Source organism: Ischnura elegans (genome assembly GCF_921293095.1).
Source record: "Ischnura elegans chromosome 13 unlocalized genomic scaffold, ioIscEleg1.1 SUPER_13_unloc_2, whole genome shotgun sequence".
Taxonomy (NCBI): Eukaryota; Metazoa; Arthropoda; class Insecta; order Odonata; family Coenagrionidae; genus Ischnura; species Ischnura elegans.
In genome coordinates, this window is record NW_025791658.1 from 6,192,281 (window position 1) to 6,215,921 (window position 23,641).

General features: G+C 39.1%; 1 protein-coding gene and 1 long non-coding RNA gene across 5 annotated transcripts in view; one reads left to right on the forward strand and one right to left on the reverse strand.

Moving 5' to 3' along the window:
- Positions 1-4,112, reverse strand: part of LOC124172669 — a 30,930-nt gene extending 26,818 nt beyond the window's left edge. For both annotated transcript variants that reach the window (XR_006868239.1, XR_006868240.1), the window contains exon 1: positions 3,885-4,112. This is a non-coding gene — a long non-coding RNA (uncharacterized LOC124172669). The remainder of the gene's footprint in view (positions 1-3,884) is intronic.
- A 1,768-nt stretch (positions 4,113-5,880) lies between these two features.
- LOC124172685 overlaps positions 5,881-23,641 on the forward strand; it is a 36,774-nt gene continuing 19,013 nt past the window's right edge. For all 3 annotated transcript variants that reach the window (XM_046552143.1, XM_046552145.1, XM_046552144.1), the window contains exons 1-5: positions 5,881-6,287; positions 6,416-6,556; positions 11,202-11,369; positions 17,305-17,424; positions 22,139-22,258. In XM_046552143.1, the coding sequence (XP_046408099.1) occupies positions 6,120-6,287; positions 6,416-6,556; positions 11,202-11,369; positions 17,305-17,424; positions 22,139-22,258 (717 nt within the window). In that variant the 5' untranslated portion in view covers positions 5,881-6,119. The remainder of the gene's footprint in view (positions 6,288-6,415; positions 6,557-11,201; positions 11,370-17,304; positions 17,425-22,138; positions 22,259-23,641) is intronic.

Consider the following 23,641-nt stretch of genomic DNA (forward strand, 5'->3'; position numbering starts at 1 on the left):
TCACAGGGACCTAGTTTCTACACGAGAGGATAGGAGTTATACATAGTCTGAGGTTACAAATGCATGCATGAGGCACAGAGCTCAGGGAAACATGTCTTAATAATCACCTACTAAAACTGGCTAAGGTCGGAAAGTTTTCTTCGTTTGATAAGGTATTAATAAACCTTTTTTAAGCCAAGCGCTACCTTTCAGCAAGGTACTCAGCTACCCGCTGGCAACCTGCGACGTACCAGCGCTAAGCCTCGCCTCAAGGTCACCTCACCGGGTGGGAGGGGGAACCAGAAATACGACGTACGGAGATATTTCCCGGCATTCATGCATGAGCGTCGCGTTTTCGCGCGCTTGAAAATTTTCACTTTTCATTTAATCGCGAAAAATAGATATTGTCATGTAAAAATCTAAAAGCGTGAAATACGTACTCCAGGAGTAATAATCTTGCGATTAAGGCAATAAAAAAATAATTGTTACCCTATTGTTATTTTTATAACTTACTAGCAAGTTTATAGGAGCGATATTGTAATAATTTACATCTAAAAATATACGTTACTCTGTTAGCTATATTTTAAGTGTACATTTGCGGTGAAATTCGATAGAATATTCGAATTTGATAGAATTTATTCTAGAAACAGTGTTTTGTATTTTTTCTTATGTCGTGCGTATTATGAATTTACATTTATACAAGCAAATTTGCTCTAAAAAAATATTTTGCCATTTCAAACAACAAATTTGTAAGATTCAAGTAGTTATGAGAATTTTTCTGGAAAATATTCTTCTAAAAAAATTCTAAATGTATCATTCTCATGTTTTCAGAGAACTGGAGAGCAGACGCAAATGAGGAGTGTGGATTTTGGCATCATGGATCGAAAATATGTTAATATCATAAATCGTAAATACTTAGAAGTAGGCTAGGAACATTGAAAGATTTCATTCCCTTTAAAGTATTTGTTGGTCTATGATACAGTGCCGTTTTGCTGAAAACCCTAAATATAACCTTAGAACTTCGTTTAAAAGTTCTACAGGCATTGCAAAATGAAAGGAATACATTGATGAACTGACATTTAATGCAACAGTAACAATTAAAAAAATTAAAATTGCACTGGTAAAAATAAACTGACCGCGAAAGTACGCCGGAATGGGCTGCCTTCGGGGAAAAGGGTCGAGGATTATATTTGCCCAGTGGCCGGGGAAAGGGTCAGGGAATTCGCTAGGAAAGGTCATTAAGGGGAGGAAGCGACTACCTGTTCAGTCCCAAGCCAAGAAAAAACTCGTACGGGGCGAAAAAGAAATTTTCAAACCCTTCGTACAGCCAAAAGCAACTTCCCATTAAGGAGCTCGGCGCGAAAAGGTTAACATGGCCTGTATTAATATGAGGCCACCTTGGTGCAAGGTTATGAGCGCCGCTACAATGCAGGCTGCTAGCAAGTAGTAGAGTACCCTGCTAGAGCTTTTCTTCAATAAGGATTATTAATAACCTATCAAACGAAGGAAACTTTCTGACCAAAGACAAATGGGTGATTATTAAGAGATGTTTGCTCTGTGCCTCGTGCATGCATTGGTAATCTCAGACGATGTAAAACTCCTATCTACTCGTATAGAAACTAGGTCCCTGTGACACCACCTGGAGTGGCATCGCATGGGCACCAATCTGGCCTTTTACAAAGGAGGTTAAAATTGGCCATTAACATTTGTCTAATCTGGGATTTCTAGAACCAAATAATTTGTATATAATGAATACACTAATGGCGGGTAACGAGTCGCAATCAATGCCTATCGTTTTCTTTGATGCTGGACGAAACCACCCTATTCTTGTTTTTGCCAGTTCCTTGATATCCTGCCATGTGCTTCAACACAGTTGCAGCAGATGTCACATCATGAAAAGGATGATTGAAAATCAAAGTGATAATTACGTTTAGCAGAGACAATTACTTCGGTAATACATTAAAGCAAGAATGACTGAGTGAACCCTTTAGGCTATGGCATGCTGTCACTCCGGGCAAAATACCTTTAATTTCCTAAAAAAATTCACACCTTATTCGCACGAGTCAAATCGTGCTGTTGACGGCATAACGCCCATTCCAATCTGACTCGGCAAAGGGGCATCCACAGCGTGAAATAAGTTCAATGATACATTTAGACTGCTTTCAGAAGGAACGATTTTTTGCTGGCCGTTGTTCACGTGAGATTCGGGTGGCTTTCAGATGAGAAAACTCTCTGAAATGCCGTTTGCCATGCCGTGAACAGTGGCCAGCAGAATGGCAAATGTTCACTTTGAATTCCTATCACGAACGATTTGAAAATGGTAATAACGGTAAATTTGCAATTCTATTCACTCTATATGCTTATTTTTTTTCTTCCCATTGAAGCAAAGGATTTCAATGTCCTCTTGCATAATTTTCTTTATCTTACATATTTTCAAAGCCCGGCGAGGAATGGAAACTAGTATAATTTCTATTTAAAAAGTGGCGGAACTGTAATTTATTAAGTAACTGATTCGTTTTTTTTTTCGTATTTGCTCCAAGCCATTTTAATCTAAGTTTTAATTATATTGCGGAAGTAGCAAGGAATACAGTGTTTTGAGAGATACAGGAAGTGTGGACACGGAGTTAACTCGCACACCTTCTCATTTCATCACCTAATTATAGCGTCTGGATACACGAAATTACCTTTTTTTAAATCTTAACATTATTATTTTAAAAAATCGGCAAATAGTGTTCGATAGAGGTAACTTCAAGAACTCGCTGCGGTGAGCAGTTACGCCCGCGGAGAGGCTAGTATTTGAAGTTGGGTCGTCAGTGACGTCAAGCCAATGGGAGCCCGAGTCGCGAATGAAGCAACCGTTACTCTAAGAACCTTGATATTATTGTATCTTCGGGTGTAATATCGGCGAATAGCATGAATTCCATCCAGAATAGCAGCAATGGTAGTTCTAAAATTCTAGAGATATTAGTTCACGAATGGAATGCTCGGTGACACGGCGTACCGGTTGCGTCACCTTGGCCCGAACTTTCCCTCCCAAGGTTTGCAATGCTGCCAACATTAAAGTTGCCGATCACCGACACCTCTTCCGCAATTACAGAGTATCTGCTCTCTCAACGTGGTGGCTATGGCGGAGATAATATAGAAGGCATTTCAATTAAAACTATTTATCATAATTCGATATGTATACGTCACTCGAACATTTCGCCGAATCACAGAGTTTTTGTCGGTTGGTAGCTATACCTTGGGTTGGACATTTTTGAGCCAAGGTTACACAACTCGTACCGGCAAGAAAATCTTGGGTCGTTACGACTGGCCCATGCAACGCAAGTTATTACACAAGTATCAAAAACATGTTGGACTAGCTATTCACACCACGAATGCAAACTTAGTACAGGAAAAAGTGAATGAAAACGGCTTTCTTGTGTGACCATTCTTCACAAACAGGCTATAGCGAGTCGCTCGTTATTCTCAGTTAGTAATGCGAACACGATTAAGAGAGGAGGGCATGGAAATGCAAAGTCATCTAATAATTTCCTATAAGCAAAACAAGTCGAGACCCCTTCAGCACTAGCTCAAGATATTTAGTGCTTTTATGTTGGATAACTTAAGTTCTTAACCCGTTGGGTGCAGGAACGTTTTTATAAGTTTTGCACCCTGACTGCGGCATTTACCCAAAATTTTTATAACTACCTGGATATTTTGCGTTCGGGAAGTTTCCCATACCGTAAGGATCGCTAAGGGAAATAACTTTGTTAGACCAGCCCTCGTGGCAGAGGGTCTCTTGTCCACAGGCTGGTAGCAAAAATTGCGAAATCCCGCAACCCATGCGTTAAATTAAAGACAATTACATACTTAAAGTAACCATAATAACCTAGTTCACACTAATTAACATGAAAATTACTAACCTCGATTCCAATGAAGTCTTGTATCACTTCGAAGTATGCACTGGATACACGTGCCTAAAATTCATTCAAAATAACTTTACACCTATGATGTCCAAGCCTTCATATTTTGTACATACGCTTATCTCCCACAGTTTTTTACTATTTCAACTAAACTCGAACAAAAATCCAAAAGGAATATTGATTAATTAGGAAGTACTTCAGACACGTCACACACGTATCCAAGCACCGTCTAACGAATTAATCGAAGAGACGCTTGAATCGAAGCCACTCGAGATGTCGGCACTATCGACTCAAAAGCAGAGGGATCGACTGATCGATTGTAAAAGTCGCGCAGCGGTCATTACGAATTGGATATATTGGACTAGTGACACACCGTGGAATATAAATTGATGCCTCATATGTTTGCGTTCACGTGCAAATAATGAATTTCTTGACCGTAGAAATACAGAGCACGTATATGAAACTTAATTTTGGAAAACTTGCTGTGGCAGTGTTATAAAATCGTCAACAATTTTCTCGTATTGAATCATATACATGCAACAGAATTGTCTCGACGCCAAAAGTTTTTTAATTCGAAATCTACGGTTGCTAAATTATTACTCCATTTTTAATCTATCGTTGAATATTACCAGGACCATAGACAGGTACCCACTCGGCTGAGATTTGGCATTCTCCCTAAATACGAGGATAATATGATAATATATGCCGTGAAGAAACCTCACAGGGCGCAGTGGCGAAGCAAGGGGAGGGATCCAGGGTGTCCGGAAACCCCCGAAATATTAAAAAAATCAATAATTTTTCTTCATAAAAGAAAAAAATGAAAAATCACGAATTCACAAAATATTTCTTCAACAAATGAAGTTTTTTCGATTATGAAAAGTGTTAAAATTAGTTTAAAAACCAACATAGGCGGATCCAGGGGGGGGCACGGGGGCACGTGCCCCCCCCAGACCCTTAAAAATATGCTAGATTTTTAATACGGTCCCATTATCATTTTGTTCGTTTTGTATGACGAAGTACCCTTGTGCCCCCCCCTGAACAAAATCCTGGATACGGCCTTGCTTGTGCCCCTCCCAGAAAGAAATCCTGGGTCCGCCCCTGAAACCCAATATACTTAGTACCCCGTTTTCCAAAATATTTTCCCCTTGTAATTACATTGTTAGAAATTCCAGAAAAGGATTTATCTTTGCATCCCATTAGGATTTTCGATTAATAATTTTACTAACTCGAAGAAATTTGGGAAATATTTTAATACAGTGGCAAAGAAGTGTTTATGGCTTTTTAAACCAAATTTTATTCAAATTTAGCAATTTGCGTTTCACTCCGGAGAACTCATCATACTTTCAAAAACATAGATGAATAAATTTTTTTTAAAGACTGCAAGCAAAGTTGTTTTTTTATCGTCACCTACCAAAAAAGTTTTTTTTCGTGTGAAAACTCCAACATGAATGATTTCTTCTGCTTCGTGGACCCCCCTCTAATTTCCAATACCATAAATATGTCGAGTCACTTTCTTTACATCCTTAACTGGGTAGATACACTGTGATTGTCCTAGGGCACAAACTTGGCCAAGGAATTCTGAAGAGAGACTGATGTTTAGGACTCGGATAGAGATGAACGAACCAATATCTTCCTTTTGCATCAATTTTTACCGAATTTTAGGAATCCATTATGTCATGGTACTAATCATGCATTAATAAGTATATAATGCATTATGTCACTGCAACCCCGTTAATTCAATGACCCAGTGTAGCAACAAAAATGCGCTCGATTTCCATAATTAAATCATTATTATTTTTAAAAAATCTGCCATCAGTCTACGTAAAAATGTTACAGCTTGATGTCTCTTCTTTTATCGAATGAAGGATTTTTTAGATACCGGTTCTCAAACTCGGGTAGTAGGCCCCTTATATAAGCGTGCCTCTGGTGGTAAAAATCGCAGTTAAGCAACCTCGAATAACCAAAGTTTGTTTCTTATGTCGTATAATAATATGTTTTCAAAATAAGCTTGAAAACATTCCTTGCCACCGCTGATGCGATGTGTTTTTACCTTTGAGGTTACTCTTTATTGTGAACTTGTTTTCTCCTTTTTCCATAAAAATTCCAAATTTATTTCATTTCCTGCACCATCGAAATGAATGCAGTTTCCTAATGGGACCTCTGCCGCTGCTGAATTGGTGATTTCGTCGACTAATGAACTGACTTGAAGATTGAATGAGTTATTGAAATGAAAACATGAATCGTATCACTGGGATTTTCACGGATTTATCGGAATGGAATTCCAAGAGTACCATATGCAGACTATGTATGAAAAATAATGATCATTATTGCAACATTTTCACCTCCAACATTGAATGCAAAATAAGTGTAGAGGATGTCCTACTAGATTTAGTCGGTTTGAAAGTAAGTGACGATTTACGTTTCATCCATTTTATTTATTCTGGTTCTTATAATATACCGTGTTTCGATCGTATTTTCTCCGAGGACCTAACGGAATCTTTAGACGTGTAGCGCATTAATTGCTCTTTCAGATTTCTGTTGGAGATGGTCTACCCTCCACCATGTGTCCACTATGCCTGGAAAATCTCACCAAATTCAGAGTCTTCAAAAAGATTTGTTTAGAATCGGACGACAAACTGAGAAAAATTTCGTCGAGGCATCGAGGCTTCAGGGTAAGTACATACTTTTCATATTTTCTCATTGGAAGTCCGGTGCATGGCAAGTTATGGTACAAGGTTAGATTATACAGTGTAAGTTTGTGTCGACAGGAGTGGAAAATCTGGGAAGATCGATGTTTTTACAAATATTTACTTATTTGCGGACTCCTACAGGTTACAGTAAAATTTTTAAATACTGAATATTGTTATTGATTTATCACCTGTTGTCACGAGTGGATTTATATAAGTTTGCGTGACTACTTAAAGCCAGGAAATTCAACGTTAACTAAAAACGAACTAATTTAAAAGATCCAAAGTTAAGGGAGATTGCGATTTGCTAATGAACAATATTAGGGCATATGAAATGCCCTCGGACATGGTCGAAGAAACAATTTAAGGAGTCAAATCACCAGCAAATTGTGTTTCCCAATCTGTGAATCCATAGCAATGTGCTGTAGTTGATGTACACGTTTAAGTGGATGAGAATGAAGGTGATTCGCCTTCTGGTGTCATCGATGTGTTTGCAAATCAATTATAAAGTCAGGCATTCAATTTCAGCAAAGATCAACTCAAAAAGGCAATCTACATACTAGGCTAAAACGCATTCTCAAATAAAATACTCACTTGGGTAAACGTTGATAATCTAAGGTGCTTATTAATAAGAGTCTCAAATTGATTAATCTATATTTGGATTATTGATTTATTTTTTTCACATTCTTGGTTGTACATAATTGCTGTGTTCTTTGCTTAATCAATTTCAAGTATAATTACATCACGGTTTTTAAAAAACGAGTTTTATGAAATAATTATACCATACAAGATGATTTTGTCTTCTTTTTTCTCTGTAAATATTAAACCCCATGTCATTTTCTAGAGTTAAAATTTGAATAAATATGTAAGATGCTCTTCCTGGACCATCAAGTATTTTGGAGAATGAATGAAATAACTCTTGTAATTTTCAAAGAAATTATTTAATGGTGAGACACGTTTTGATGCAGAGGAGTCATTCTTGAGTACGGAGTATTATGGTATTATGCCGGACAATTCTAGTATAAATTAGCTAGGGGCAAGGGGAAAGCAGAGCAGTGAAGAGGTTGAAGGTAATGTAGGGTGGGGGAAGGAATCGCCCCACAGTAATGTGCACCACCAAAATGTTCATATTTGTGGTTCGTTTTAAGAGGAACAATATAAACATTTCCTTTGATGAAAAGTTTAGAAATATCATTTTCATATAGCATACTGTAACCGTACGGGTGCCGTCCCTCGGTGTACACCACTACTAAACTAATACCAGGCTAACGACAATCAGGTCGTGAAATAGGTCCTCATCCGAGGAACTGTGACAGGTTGACAAATGAAAGGTCGGGACACAAGTATCTATAACAGCATTTATTTTTAATAACTAACAAACAATTATGCAATTTAATTACCTTCATTAACAGGGAAACAGACTAAGCATGCGATGAAAATGAATATTTTGGGTGGAGAAGAAGCCAACGCGAAATGATTGGCACATGTAACGCCCGGGACCAAGCAAACCAAAAATACGGAACTCGGAAAACATACCCCATTCCCTCATTCACGCCATACCAAATCTCGAGAGATCTCGACACGACAATATTCGGGCAGGGCAAGTACTTGGGGGCTCACAACTTTGGTGTCCTGGTGGAACTCCAGGACGGTCCTGGCGACATCGCCGCTCGAAATCAGGATAACCTCCGGTGTCACAGCGGAACTCCAACAGATGTTCCGGTGAGACCGCCGCTAAGAATCAGGATCGTCGCTCCACCGCGCAATCAGCCCTTCCAGCCACCATCAACCTTCCACGAGGCAAGGTTGTTCGCAATCCTGCTACAGTCTTGGTTGACGAGAGAGAGAGAGAGAGTGAGCCTCACCTCCGAACTGACAACCTCCTCTGCTTGCCCTCCTTTTTATCCCCTCTCGGCATCCGAGAACAGCTGCCTCACGTGTGCGTTGAGTTCTCTCGTGCACGAGTTCCGTATTATTTACACCCCTGACCGGCGACCGCGCTGGCTTACTCTCCACCCGGTGACCCCGTGGAGTTACAACACATATTTTTGATACTCATGTCATTTTCACCACCTCAGAAATTGAAATATACCTTTCGCCCATTTTCAAAATCAAGGTATGGGTAAAATTAAATCTTAAAAATGTCTTTGTGATGCAAAGATGTCATTCTCCCTATGAAAAATAAAATCAAATGCCCCAAGCTGAATATTTTGCCATGTGGCAAGATGAAGAAGACAACCTTTCAGCCATTTTCATCTTTTTTTTTCATGATCTTCTTCACTCTTTTGACCATAGAAGCTAAAATTTTATGGTTGAACAATGTTCAATAACTTATTGTTGTAGTTGAATAAACATTGAATAGAATGATATATGACACAACCCTATGATTTTTTATTTTTAACGTTGGAAGATGGCGCTTGACCCCTCCCCCTGGGAAAATATCCTGGGTCCACCCATGACAGCCCCAAATGAAATACTCTTTTGGGTAATCTAAGGTTTTTAATTTTCGGAATCTAAGCATAGATTTCTCTATAGAGGGATTTTTCATTTATTTTTCTGTCATGTTCTTGGTTGTACATAATAGATAGATTCCCTATTGTTTTTATTGCCAAAGCCAAAAGACTATTACCCCTGGAGTATACATTTCATGCTTTTAGTTTTTAAATGGCAGTATCTATATTTCGCCATTAAATTGGAAGTGAAAATTTTCAAGCATGTTCAAACGCAACGGATGAGCATGAATGCTGGGAAAAGCCTGCGTGACGTCATTCTGGTTCCGGCTGCCGCCATGTGAGGTCACCTTGGTGCGAGGCTATGAGCTCCGCTATGATGCAGGCTGCTTGCTGCCGAACATAGCGGTAGTGCAGAGTACCCTGCTAGCGGGTAGCACTTCGCTTAAATAAGAATTATTAATCCCCTATCAAATGAAGGAAACTTTCCGACCACAGGCTATTTTAATAGGTGATTTTTAAGAGACGTTTCCCTGAGCTCTGTGCCTCATGCATGCATTGGTAATCTCAGACGATGTTAAACTCCTATCTACTCGTATAGAAACTAGGTCCCTGTGACGTCACGTGGAGTGGCATCGCATGGGCGCCAATCTAGCCTTTTCCAAATGAGGATAAATTTTTACCATTAACATTCAGATATAAATAATCCTGTTTCATCAAGATTAGGAGCATTACTTATCTGGGTATGCAAGGAGACGGGGCAGCTGATGTAAATTCTAATAGAAATAATAAGCCCAGTGTAGCCTCGCGTACATACCACGACTATAGTATTTTATTTGGGAGTGTCAGGAATGGATCCAGGGGTTTTTTTTTCTGGGAGGGCAAAAGGGGTGCAATGGTCTGACAGGCAAACGATCTTCTCAAACTTGAGGTATAAAACAGCATACAACAACTGATGTACAAAATATTCTCTTTATTTCTACCCTTTCGAGACGGTGGAGTTTTCGTTTTTAGAATGACTGCTGTACTGAGCCCCAAGAGACTCTTCTTTCTCGTGGTACGGAGTATTTTTGGAGGGCATTCGTTAAGAAGGGTCTCGCTGAACCTTTATCGACCCCTCCACGCAGGGACTTCGTATTATCTCGGACTCCGAGAGTAGTCGTGCTCCCTCCTTTCCGGGTTTACGACCATACCTGCGGAATTGGTTCGCGGTAAACTTATGTATAGCTTATATGTATTTAGCAAATGAATATTTGTTGCTTGCACCTAAATTGCAGAATATGAATTGAATTCCTCATTTTTTCCTGATCATTGTCAAATTTTAAACGAAGTTCTAAGGTCAATATTAACGCATTTAATGCAGCAACAATTTCCATGTTGAAGTTTACACATAACTTGAGATAATACTTAATATTTAACGTAGAATTTCGTTTAAAAATTGTAAACGCTGCTCGAAAGACAAATAATTCAATTCTTAGTTTATTTTTCTTGAGAAATGAACAAATTTTTATTTCGAAACCTGACTGGATAAACAAAGGTATGACCGCTGTCCCTTCCCACTAAGAGGGGTAATAAAAGACGAGGGGTCAGGGTACCTGCTCCCGGATTCCGAGGGTAAATCCTAAACCCCGCAGGGTTGGGTCCCGAGACAAAGACGACGTAAACCCACGACCGTCCTAAAAGGGGGAGAGCTAGAAAACGTTTATATACGGTTTTCGTTATCCTGGCTAGGAAAATCTCACACGTAAATATACAGCTGCCGTCTCCCGGGTCAGGGAATGTCCACACACATATATACGTGTATAGTAGGGAACAGGTTAATACAAAAGCCACAATACCAGGCTATGTACACTGAAGGATATGGGGCAGCTGATGATGAGTTCGGGTCCTTTGCTGAGAATGTAATGGTTGTGTTGAAAGGGACCTAATTTTTAACTTTAAGTCATATTATTTGTATGATTTGTGTCCTTAAGATCTCCCTGCCAAACTTCATTTCCGGCATTTCCGTAGTTTTTGGGTGATTAAACGACAGACTGAGAGATACGTCCAGGATTTATATTGTAGTATTGATAAGATTTTAAAAAATCCCGTTTCACCCAGATTAGGAGCATCTGTTGAGCATCAGCTATCTGTTGATTTTGAAGGAAGTGAGTTGTTTATCACTGTTATTTTCTCCGCAGGGTATCCAAGGAGATGGGGCAGCTGATGTAAAGGTGGAGTCTTCTGACGAGACAAAGGACTGCATTCAAGATGCGACTGAAGGTACTTCAGAGTTTGCTTGTTCAGTCCAAACAACTGAAATATACATTCCTGTGCCAGACTCCCAACATCCAAGAGGCAATGTGTTGGTAAGCTGTCTTCTCATCTACATCAACCCAGTGTTTGAAGTAGTGAAAATTTTCCATAACAAAAGTTAGAATGTTTAAAATTAACGATGAGTCGGTTCTTAAATTTTTTCAGTTCTAAGTACCGTTCCGACTCTCCCCCATCGGTTCTCGATACTCGGTTCCAAGGATGAACTCTTAGTATCTGAATTGATGGCAAATTTAAATGAGCAAACACAGGAAATGAATGAAAATAATTTCACTAAAAGTGTAAATTAGCAGGAAAGCTCTGGAAAAAAAACTTAAGATCACCTCGGTAATTTTATTTGCCAAGCAAAAAAGTTTAAATAATAGTTTGTTAAAGAATGCATGACCGAACAATATGTCTCATAACAGAAGTCAGCCAGTGGTTCTTTCTCTAGGTTTTGATGTTAAAAATTCAACATTTTTACCTTATCTTGGTCTAAACTATTCTTTTTTTGGCAGAAATATTGCATGCAGTACTGGCGTTCACTGAAATCAGTAGTGGTCGAGGTTGATTTTGAAGGGCCGCGCTATTGGATTAACCCTTCACCAGTGACGTGCAATTCTTGTCGCGCTACCACTGACGTGCAGTGTGGGAGACCGCAATAAAACAAAAATTCGTAAAACGTTTCAGAGTCATTTTTATTGTTTAGTTTAATGTTTCTTTGACTTCTCAACTATTATTAAACATATGCTTGAGTAGGTTTTCGGGTATTGCTGTGTAGAAAACATTTTAACTTGACGTTTCACTCCTCCTACTGGGAGCGTTATCAAGTGAATGGAAGGAATTTATTCTCGTCCCGAGCTTACATATGTTTTTCGTTACCCATTGTTGTCCCGGATTTGAATTTTAGGCGATAGCCGTTGGTCATTATATTGGGCTAGGAACCCTCTCCATATACGGCTGAGGTTATACCCATCCTCCCTATTAAAGTTATTAGGCCTTTTCGCTATATCGATGGATTCACGTATAAGACGCGGATGATGTTCTTCCGTCTTCGCCAATACCCGTGTAGCGTCAAACATTGTTCCATGCCCAGGGCTGGAGGCGTAATGTTCAGCGACAGCTGATGCGTCCCACTGATGTAATTTTAACGCTCTTTCGTGCTCTTTAAGCCTTTGGGAGATTGAACGCTTGCTCTGTCCCACGTAGCTTCTGCCGCAGCAGCAGGGAACCTCATACACTCCCATAGATTGAAGGGGAGGATGGCTATTCTTCGGTGAAGGTAGGATATTTTGAAATATTTTTTTTTTTAAATTCCTTCCATTATCTTGATAACGCTCCCAGTAGGAGGAGTGAAACGTTGAGTGAAAATGTTACGTACGCAGCAATACCCGAAAACCTCCCCAAGCATAGATAAAAGAGGCTGCGAAAATCTTCATACGTGAATATTATAAAACATATTTAAAATTATGCATTCCAAATACGAACCAACTTTTTCAGTAAAATTTGTTATTTGACACAGGATCAAAAAAAATATCAGAAACACTTGAGTTATTATTACTGTACTTTTTTAAAAAAATAAATACTTAATAATCCACGTTATGCAGCTGAAAATGGTTCTTTGAAAATTACTAATTATTATTATTATTGATAAATCACTAAGAATATTATTTTTAACAACTTTTTTAGTCATTTCCACCAGCATTACGTTCATTGGTTTTTTTCAATTTGGTGATGTGAGGTCTCACATCAAATGATGCTGGTGCTGATCAAATTCAGTTGCAAATTCTCAGAAATTAATAATAAGGACGTTAAATTTTTTAAGAGTGCCATGTCCTTCATCATCATCATCATCATTAGTCAACAATCCTAAGATTGGTTTGACGCAGCTCTCCATTTCTCTCTCCTATCCGCTAATCTCTTCATAGCTACATATTTATTCTCTTTTACATCCTTTATAACTTGTCCTATATAACTCATTCGGGGCCGTCCCTTGCCCTTTTTCCCTTCCACTTGTCCTTCAACGATTGTCTTCATCAGACCATCGTGCCTCAAAATGTGGCCAACTAAGTTGTCCCTTCTTATGCTTAATGTTTTTAGGAGGCTTCTCTTTTCTCCTACTCTCCTTAGCACTTCCTGGTTACTCACACGGTCAATCCATTTTGTCTTCATCATTCTTCGGTAGCACCACATTTCGAATGCTTCCACTCTTGACTTCTCTGCTGCTGTCAACGTCCAAGCCTCGCTTCCATAGAGAAACATACTCCATATGTAGCATCTGATGAATTGTGAGCAATGAAGATGATGAGAGCACACAGTCAACAATGATGAAATAAGAATATTGCACTGCAGGGCAAATTAATCTCTGTCCACTTCTGGTAGTTCTTTGAAATAAAAAGTTTGGGCTGTGTTTGTGTAGCTCTTTTTGTGAAATTCAGAACTGAGTTCTTTGCCAACTCTGCACAATGCTATCTCTGACATGGCAAGACAGACCTCAATGCGAATGAGATGTAAAAATTTAAGCCTGGCTATCAGTCACACAAACATGAGTTACTTAGTCTGAAATTCAATCAGGATATCTCTTAGGCAGCAACCATATGACTGAGAAATTAATTAACTTCACTTAGACTGAAATTGGAGAAAACATTCTGATGGCTCTCTTCTGCCTTTACATTTTATACCACACTATTCAGTTACCCATTACCCATGGAAGCTTAGCTTGGTAGGACTAGTCCTGAAAGCGCAAAACTATCAGTATGTTGGGGAGTACATTCACATGATTGCTTATATGTTTCCTACTCTAAGAGCCAGTAGCATACGCTATAGTGAGATGATGCATGCTCCAATATTGTTTAATCAAGAGTATAAGCTTATATTTCCTCTAAATTGTGTAATATCTATGTGCCTCGAAAAAGAGCCATTTTTCCCCGTGACCATGAATGAGTGTTTTTTTTTACTAAAAGGAACGCCGGACTCATGATTTTTTTCATCAGGATCTTTGCTCATACATTAATGATTACTTTAAACCGAACCATGAGTCTGTATTCGCATGGCCTTTCCCTGTGGATGCTGACAATGAAAAATGGTACAAGCGAGATTTTTTTGTAAACTTTATTTTTTTGCAGCTGAATTACTTCATGCAGTGAATATTTAATGATAATGGTGGGATCGTTATGGATCACTTATCTTTAGAAAAAAAATCATGCCTTTTCATCACACAGGAATGGAGTTATGGAGGAAAATAAAAATCACAATGTGTTGCACGTTGCGGCACTTTAGGGGTCACACCCAAATTTCAATTGCTCATATTTCATCAACAATTGAAAATTGGGGGCTAAAATTGTACATAATTTCTAATTATACCAGAATGTATGACCATGGCAAGTTCCATAAAAATCCGAGTCGGTGGGTGTCATTTGGTCAAAATATTGGTTTATTTGACGTGGAATGACCCGAGTATAAATGCTGGGAAAAGCCTGTGTGATGTCATTTTGGTTCAGACTGTCACTGCATGAGGCCACTTTGGCGAGGCTATGAGCGCCGCTACGACGCAGGCTGCTAGCAGGTAGGGCTTGGCTTAAATAAGGATTATTAATACCTTATCAAACGAATGAAACTTTCCGACCTTAGGCAGTTTTAATAGGTGATTATTAAGACATGTTTCCGTAAGCTCTGTGCCTCATGCATGCATTGGTAATCTCAGACGATGATTTTTCATGATTAAATGAAAAGTGAAAATTTTCAAGCACGCGAAAACGCGACGGCTAAGTGTAAATGACTGGAAATCTCCGTGTGACGTTGTTCTGGTTTCTGCTGCCCCAAGTGAGGTGACCTTGGGGTGAGGCTTTGAGTGCTGATACGACGCAGGATGCTAGCATGTAGCCGAGTACCCTGCTGGCTGGTAGCGCTTGGCTTAAATAAGGATTATTAATACCTTATCAAACAAAGAAAACTTTCGACCTTAGCCAGTTTTAATAGGTGATTATTAAGACATGTTTCCCTGAGCTCTGTGCCTCATGCATGCATTGGTAATCTCAGACGATGTAAAACTCCTGTATACTCGTGTAGAAACTAGGTCCCTGTGACGCCACATGGAGTGGAATTACATGGGCGCGAATCTGGCCTTTTTCAAATGCGGTTAAAATTGGCCATTGCCATTCGTCTAAACCAGGAATTCTACAACCAAATAATTTGTACATTATGAATACACTAATTTTGGGTAATGAATCGCAATCAACGCCTTTCGTTTTCTTTGATGAAGGAAACTGCTGTGTTGAATAAATTATTGTGTAACTGGCTAAGTTTTATTCTGTCGTGGAGTTCCATCAAGTGATGCCTCAAACCATAGTATTAGTTTTGTTTTGACTGATTTTTCATTGGCACCCTCTTTCTTAGTTCCATGTGAGAGAGAAGACCATCTCAGTTTTTCTTATTTACTTTTAGGTATGCTCTCATGTGGAACAAAATGTCCTTAACTAATGGTTACCTTGGAAATTACAGTATATTAAAGGTGTATAAGAGGAAAAATAAGCGGTTATAAGTGAAAGTGAAAAAACTTTGTGAATGTCCACAGTATTTATTCAAGTACGACGCGTTTCAGCGAATCATCGCTATCATCAGTTACGAATGCATTGTTTACTTCAAGAAGTCTTATATATATGTACTTGCGGAAAGGAGGGGGTATGGTTATGCATTGGTGGAAGTGGGAGAGGGGAGTTGGGGGGTAAAGGATGGGGGATGTGGGAGAACCACTCCTTTCCGCATGTATATATATAAGACTTCTTGACGTAAACCATGCATTTGTAGGTAAACTTTTCTCGGGATTCCCACCGGGTTAATGTTTTTATAACGGCCAACGTTTCAAGCACCGTCTCGGCACTCATCATCAGGGCTGAATATTGATTTATTCATTATTGTTCACATGTTTTGCCGGGAAAGCATAAAATCATATTTCATGCATTTGTACCTGATGATAGCGATGTTTCGCTGAAACACGTCGTGCTTGAATAAATACTGTGGACATTCACAAAGTTTTTTCACTTTCATTTATAACTGCAATATGTTCCACAACATCTCGCCAAACACCGTTGAATACAAAAAATAAGCATTTATTTATTTTATTTTATTTAAGGAGTTGCTCCCATACAGCATTTCTGTCAATTTATAGTGACGCAGTAACAAACATGAAATTTTAACATTAAAAATTTGAACAGAGAGCAGTGGCTTAAGATAGTAAAGAGCAAAAGAGAAGGTAGGAGGAAAGAGAGGTGGAGAGGGAGGTTTATTTACTTGCTGAGGAATGGGACATGGCGAGTTTAAGACAAATGAGTTTAAGGGCAGAAAAAACGGATCAATATTGTCTGGCAATGAATTGAGCAAGGAGCAAAGGCGGTGTTGGAGTGAGCGCTTAACGAGGGATAGTCTAGGGATAGGGGCGTATGGAGTAAGGAATGTGTACGAGTGGGTCGGCAAGGCACTCTGAAACTAATGGATGAAAGCAAATCAGGACAATCAATGTGTGAATTTAGAATATTGTGAATAAGTTTTAAGTCTGTTGTAATCCTTTGTTGGGAGATTATTGCTGAAATTGTCATTCCATGTATGTAATCGCGGCTGCATTAATGGTCTCTTGTTGTCTCGGTACGATTTGTGGAGGTAGTTGGGCCATCTCGGTGGTGTGTCTCCTTGGTATGATAAGTGGAGGTTTTACATGATAAAAGAGGTTCACTACATAGAGGTTTGCCTATAAATTCACATGTAAATCAGACGGAACCGTAGGGGTGGTATAAAGTATGGAGGTTTATGATGCAAAGAGGTTCACTACATAGAGGTTATCCTATAAATTTAGATGTAAATCTGATGGGTCCGTAGGGGTGGTATGAAGTATGGAGGTTTATGATGTAAAGAGGTTCACTAAATAGAGGTTTTACTGTAGAAAGGTTTTAATAATTATACTGCTTTCATTGAGTGACACTAAACATTCTCTTCTAGTGTAATGTGAAAGAGGAGAATGAACAGCTCCTCAGTGAAGGGAATTATCCTGCGTTTAACTCAGCGAACACAGCTGGAGTTTCAAGTGAGGCTTCGGACCCCCTGGCAACTGATGAATTGGTAAGTGTGCTTTTGCCATGTTGACCTTTTCCCTACTAAAGACGTAAATATACGTGTGGACATTTCTTGACCCGTATATTTCCGTCTGAGATTTTCCTGATGCACAAAGGTTAAGAAAAGACTTAGCTGTTTCACAAAATAAAATATATTTGCAACCGGTTTCGATACGGTGTATCATCATCTGGCAATTACAAGTATCAGTACATAGAATTTATACCCTTGAAGGCATTAGAGGGGTGGTAGAGTGGATGTGGAGAAAGGGGGAACTTCGGAGTACCCATTATTGGATGCAATTACATAGTTTGATTGTGATTAGCTCCTTCATCCTGTTGTAATTCGACAATGGAATCAATCATAATCTGTGAAGCATACAATGTATTGCTGATAGTTTGTGAGAGAAGTGGTGTCGTGAATTGCGGTGTATTATTTGGTGGAGGGGGTAAGGGAAGGGAAGGTAGGTTTGGGAAGTACGTCGCTGATGGGTCACTGCACGGGGTAGCCGAGGGTTGGTGTATGATGACGAAATATGGGGAGGGGTGTTATGGAGTGGTGAGTGTCATCCGTAATGGTTTCTCAGAAAAAACATTGAAAAGTGGTGAATGGTGAGAATACAACTGCTCGTTAACTAATGTTATGTTGGGTGAGGTTGGTATTTTGTGAAACAGCTAAGTTTTTTCTTAACCTTTGTGCATCATGAAGGAGTTTCACCATGTTACGCCAACCACCATCGCATTTGAGATTTTCCTCACCAAGAGAACGAAAGCCGTATTTATACGTTTTCTACCTCTCCCCCTTTTATGACGGTTGCAGGTGTACGACTCATTTGTTTCGGGACCCAACACTGTGGGGTTTAGCCTTTACCCTCGGAATCCGGGAGCGGGTATCCTGACCCCTTGTCTTTTCATACCCCTCTTAGCGGTCATGCAATTGTTTATCCAGTCAGTTTTCGAAATAAATATTTGTTCTTTTCTCAAGAAATCTAAACTAAGAATTGAATTCTTTGTCTTTTGAGCTGCATTTACAATTTTTAAATGAAATTCTTTGATAAATATAAACTTAAATCCCGAGTTCTGTATAGACATCAATATGGAAATTGTTGCTGTATTAAAATGCGTTAATTTTGACCTTGGAACTTTATTTAAAATTTGACAAGTCTCAGAAAAAAATCAGGAATTCAATTCAAATTCTGCATTTTATGTGCAAGCAGCAATTATCCATGTGCCAAATACATATTAGCAATACATAAGTTGACCGCGAACCAAACCCTCTGGCTACAGATAATTTGGTGAGTGTACTTTTGCTTTGTTTATCGCAGTTTTGCTGTGATGAAAATTCCTTCCTCTATTGAAAACACATTGCGGCAGATAACTTTCTGATGGCTCTCTTCTGCCTTTACATTTCATACCATACTCTTCAGTACCCATTACCCATGGAAGCTTAGCTTGGTAGGACTAGTCCTGAAAGCGCAAAACTATCAGTATGTTGGGGAGTACATTCACATGATTGCTTATATGTTTCCTACTCTAAGAGCCAGTAGCATACGCTATAGTGAGATGATGCATGCTCCAATATTGTTTAATCAAGAGTATAAGCTTATATTTCCTCTAAATTGTGTAATATCTATGTGCCTCGAAAAAGAGCCATTTTTCCCCGTGACCATGAATGAGTGTTTTTTTTTACTAAAAGGAACGCCGGACTCATGATTTTTTTCATCAGGATCTTTGCTCATACATTAATGATTACTTTAAACCGAACCATGAGTCTGTATTCGCATGGCCTTTCCCTGTGGATGCTGACAATGAAAAATGGTACAAGCGAGATTTTTTTGTAAACTTTATTTTTTTGCAGCTGAATTACTTCATGCAGTGAATATTTAATGATAATGGTGGGATCGTTATGGATCACTTATCTTTAGAAAAAAAATCATGCCTTTTCATCACACAGGAATGGAGTTATGGAGGAAAATAAAAATCACAATGTGTTGCACGTTGCGGCACTTTAGGGGTCACACCCAAATTTCAATTGCTCATATTTCATCAACAATTGAAAATTGGGGGCTAAAATTGTACATAATTTCTAATTATACCAGAATGTATGACCATGGCAAGTTCCATAAAAATCCGAGTCGGTGGGTGTCATTTGGTCAAAATATTGGTTTATTTGACGTGGAATGACCCGAGTATAAATGCTGGGAAAAGCCTGTGTGATGTCATTTTGGTTCAGACTGTCACTGCATGAGGCCACTTTGGCGAGGCTATGAGCGCCGCTACGACGCAGGCTGCTAGCAGGTAGGGCTTGGCTTAAATAAGGATTATTAATACCTTATCAAACGAATGAAACTTTCCGACCTTAGGCAGTTTTAATAGGTGATTATTAAGACATGTTTCCGTAAGCTCTGTGCCTCATGCATGCATTGGTAATCTCAGACGATGATTTTTCATGATTAAATGAAAAGTGAAAATTTTCAAGCACGCGAAAACGCGACGGCTAAGTGTAAATGACTGGAAATCTCCGTGTGACGTTGTTCTGGTTTCTGCTGCCCCAAGTGAGGTGACCTTGGGGTGAGGCTTTGAGTGCTGATACGACGCAGGATGCTAGCATGTAGCCGAGTACCCTGCTGGCTGGTAGCGCTTGGCTTAAATAAGGATTATTAATACCTTATCAAACAAAGAAAACTTTCGACCTTAGCCAGTTTTAATAGGTGATTATTAAGACATGTTTCCCTGAGCTCTGTGCCTCATGCATGCATTGGTAATCTCAGACGATGTAAAACTCCTGTATACTCGTGTAGAAACTAGGTCCCTGTGACGCCACATGGAGTGGAATTACATGGGCGCGAATCTGGCCTTTTTCAAATGCGGTTAAAATTGGCCATTGCCATTCGTCTAAACCAGGAATTCTACAACCAAATAATTTGTACATTATGAATACACTAATTTTGGGTAATGAATCGCAATCAACGCCTTTCGTTTTCTTTGATGAAGGAAACTGCTGTGTTGAATAAATTATTGTGTAACTGGCTAAGTTTTATTCTGTCGTGGAGTTCCATCAAGTGATGCCTCAAACCATAGTATTAGTTTTGTTTTGACTGATTTTTCATTGGCACCCTCTTTCTTAGTTCCATGTGAGAGAGAAGACCATCTCAGTTTTTCTTATTTACTTTTAGGTATGCTCTCATGTGGAACAAAATGTCCTTAACTAATGGTTACCTTGGAAATTACAGTATATTAAAGGTGTATAAGAGGAAAAATAAGCGGTTATAAGTGAAAGTGAAAAAACTTTGTGAATGTCCACAGTATTTATTCAAGTACGACGCGTTTCAGCGAATCATCGCTATCATCAGTTACGAATGCATTGTTTACTTCAAGAAGTCTTATATATATGTACTTGCGGAAAGGAGGGGGTATGGTTATGCATTGGTGGAAGTGGGAGAGGGGAGTTGGGGGGTAAAGGATGGGGGATGTGGGAGAACCACTCCTTTCCGCATGTATATATATAAGACTTCTTGACGTAAACCATGCATTTGTAGGTAAACTTTTCTCGGGATTCCCACCGGGTTAATGTTTTTATAACGGCCAACGTTTCAAGCACCGTCTCGGCACTCATCATCAGGGCTGAATATTGATTTATTCATTATTGTTCACATGTTTCGCCGGGAAAGCATAAAATCATATTTCATGCATTTGTACCTGATGATAGCGATGTTTCGCTGAAACACGTCGTGCTTGAATAAATACTGTGGACATTCACAAAGTTTTTTCACTTTCATTTATAACTGCAATATGTTCCACAACATCTCGCCAAACACCGTTGAATACAAAAAATAAGCATTTATTTATTTTATTTTATTTAAGGAGTTGCTCCCATACAGCATTTCTGTCAATTTATAGTGACGCAGTAACAAACATGAAATTTTAACATTAAAAATTTGAACAGAGAGCAGTGGCTTAAGATAGTAAAGAGCAAAAGAGAAGGTAGGAGGAAAGAGAGGTGGAGAGGGAGGTTTATTTACTTGCTGAGGAATGGGACATGGCGAGTTTAAGACAAATGAGTTTAAGGGCAGAAAAAACGGATCAATATTGTCTGGCAATGAATTGAGCAAGGAGCAAAGGCGGTGTTGGAGTGAGCGCTTAACGAGGGATAGTCTAGGGATAGGGGCGTATGGAGTAAGGAATGTGTACGAGTGGGTCGGCAAGGCACTCTGAAACTAATGGATGAAAGCAAATCAGGACAATCAATGTGTGAATTTAGAATATTGTGAATAAGTTTTAAGTCTGTTGTAATCCTTTGTTGGGAGATTATTGCTGAAATTGTCATTCCATGTATGTAATCGCGGCTGCATTAATGGTCTCTTGTTGTCTCGGTACGATTTGTGGAGGTAGTTGGGCCATCTCGGTGGTGTGTCTCCTTGGTATGATAAGTGGAGGTTTTACATGATAAAAGAGGTTCACTACATAGAGGTTTGCCTATAAATTCACATGTAAATCAGACGGAACCGTAGGGGTGGTATAAAGTATGGAGGTTTATGATGCAAAGAGGTTCACTACATAGAGGTTATCCTATAAATTTAGATGTAAATCTGATGGGTCCGTAGGGGTGGTATGAAGTATGGAGGTTTATGATGTAAAGAGGTTCACTAAATAGAGGTTTTACTGTAGAAAGGTTTTAATAATTATACTGCTTTCATTGAGTGACACTAAACATTCTCTTCTAGTGTAATGTGAAAGAGGAGAATGAACAGCTCCTCAGTGAAGGGAATTATCCTGCGTTTAACTCAGCGAACACAGCTGGAGTTTCAAGTGAGGCTTCGGACCCCCTGGCAACTGATGAATTGGTAAGTGTGCTTTTGCCATGTTGACCTTTTCCCTACTAAAGACGTAAATATACGTGTGGACATTTCTTGACCCGTATATTTCCGTCTGAGATTTTCCTGACGCACAAAGGTTAAGAAAAGACTTAGCTGTTTCACAAAATAAAATATATTTGCAACCGGTTTCGATACGGTGTATCATCATCTGGCAATTACAAGTATCAGTACATAGAATTTATACCCTTGAAGGCATTAGAGGGGTGGTAGAGTGGATGTGGAGAAAGGGGGAACTTCGGAGTACCCATTATTGGATGCAATTACATAGTTTGATTGTGATTAGCTCCTTCATCCTGTTGTAATTCGACAATGGAATCAATCATAATCTGTGAAGCATACAATGTATTGCTGATAGTTTGTGAGAGAAGTGGTGTCGTGAATTGCGGTGTATTATTTGGTGGAGGGGGGTAAGGGAAGGGAAGGTAGGTTTGGGAAGTACGTCGCTGATGGGTCACTGCACGGGGTAGCCGAGGGTTGGTGTATGATGACGAAATATGGGGAGGGGGTGTTATGGAGTGGTGAGTGTCATCCGTAATGGTTTCTCAGAAAAAACATTGAAAAGTGGTGAATGGTGAGAATACAACTGCTCGTTAACTAATGTTATGTTGGGTGAGGTTGGTATTTTGTGAAACAGCTAAGTTTTTTCTTAACCTTTGTGCATCATGAAGGAGTTTCACCATGTTACGCCAACCACCATCGCATTTGAGATTTTCCTCACCAAGAGAACGAAAGCCGTATTTATACGTTTTCTACCTCTCCCCCTTTTATGACGGTTGCAGGTGTACGACTCATTTGTTTCGGGACCCAACACTGTGGGGTTTAGCCTTTACCCTCGGAATCCGGGAGCGGGTATCCTGACCCCTTGTCTTTTCATACCCCTCTTAGCGGTCATGCAATTGTTTATCCAGTCAGTTTTCGAAATAAATATTTGTTCTTTTCTCAAGAAATCTAAACTAAGAATTGAATTCTTTGTCTTTTGAGCTGCATTTACAATTTTTAAATGAAATTCTTTGATAAATATAAACTTAAATCCCGAGTTCTGTATAGACATCAATATGGAAATTGTTGCTGTATTAAAATGCGTTAATTTTGACCTTGGAACTTTATTTAAAATTTGACAAGTCTCAGAAAAAAATCAGGAATTCAATTCAAATTCTGCATTTTATGTGCAAGCAGCAATTATCCATGTGCCAAATACATATTAGCAATACATAAGTTGACCGCGAACCAAACCCTCTGGCTACAGATAATTTGGTGAGTGTACTTTTGCTTTGTTTATCGCAGTTTTGCTGTGATGAAAATTCCTTCCTCTATTGAAAACACATTGCGGCAGATAACTTTCTGATGGCT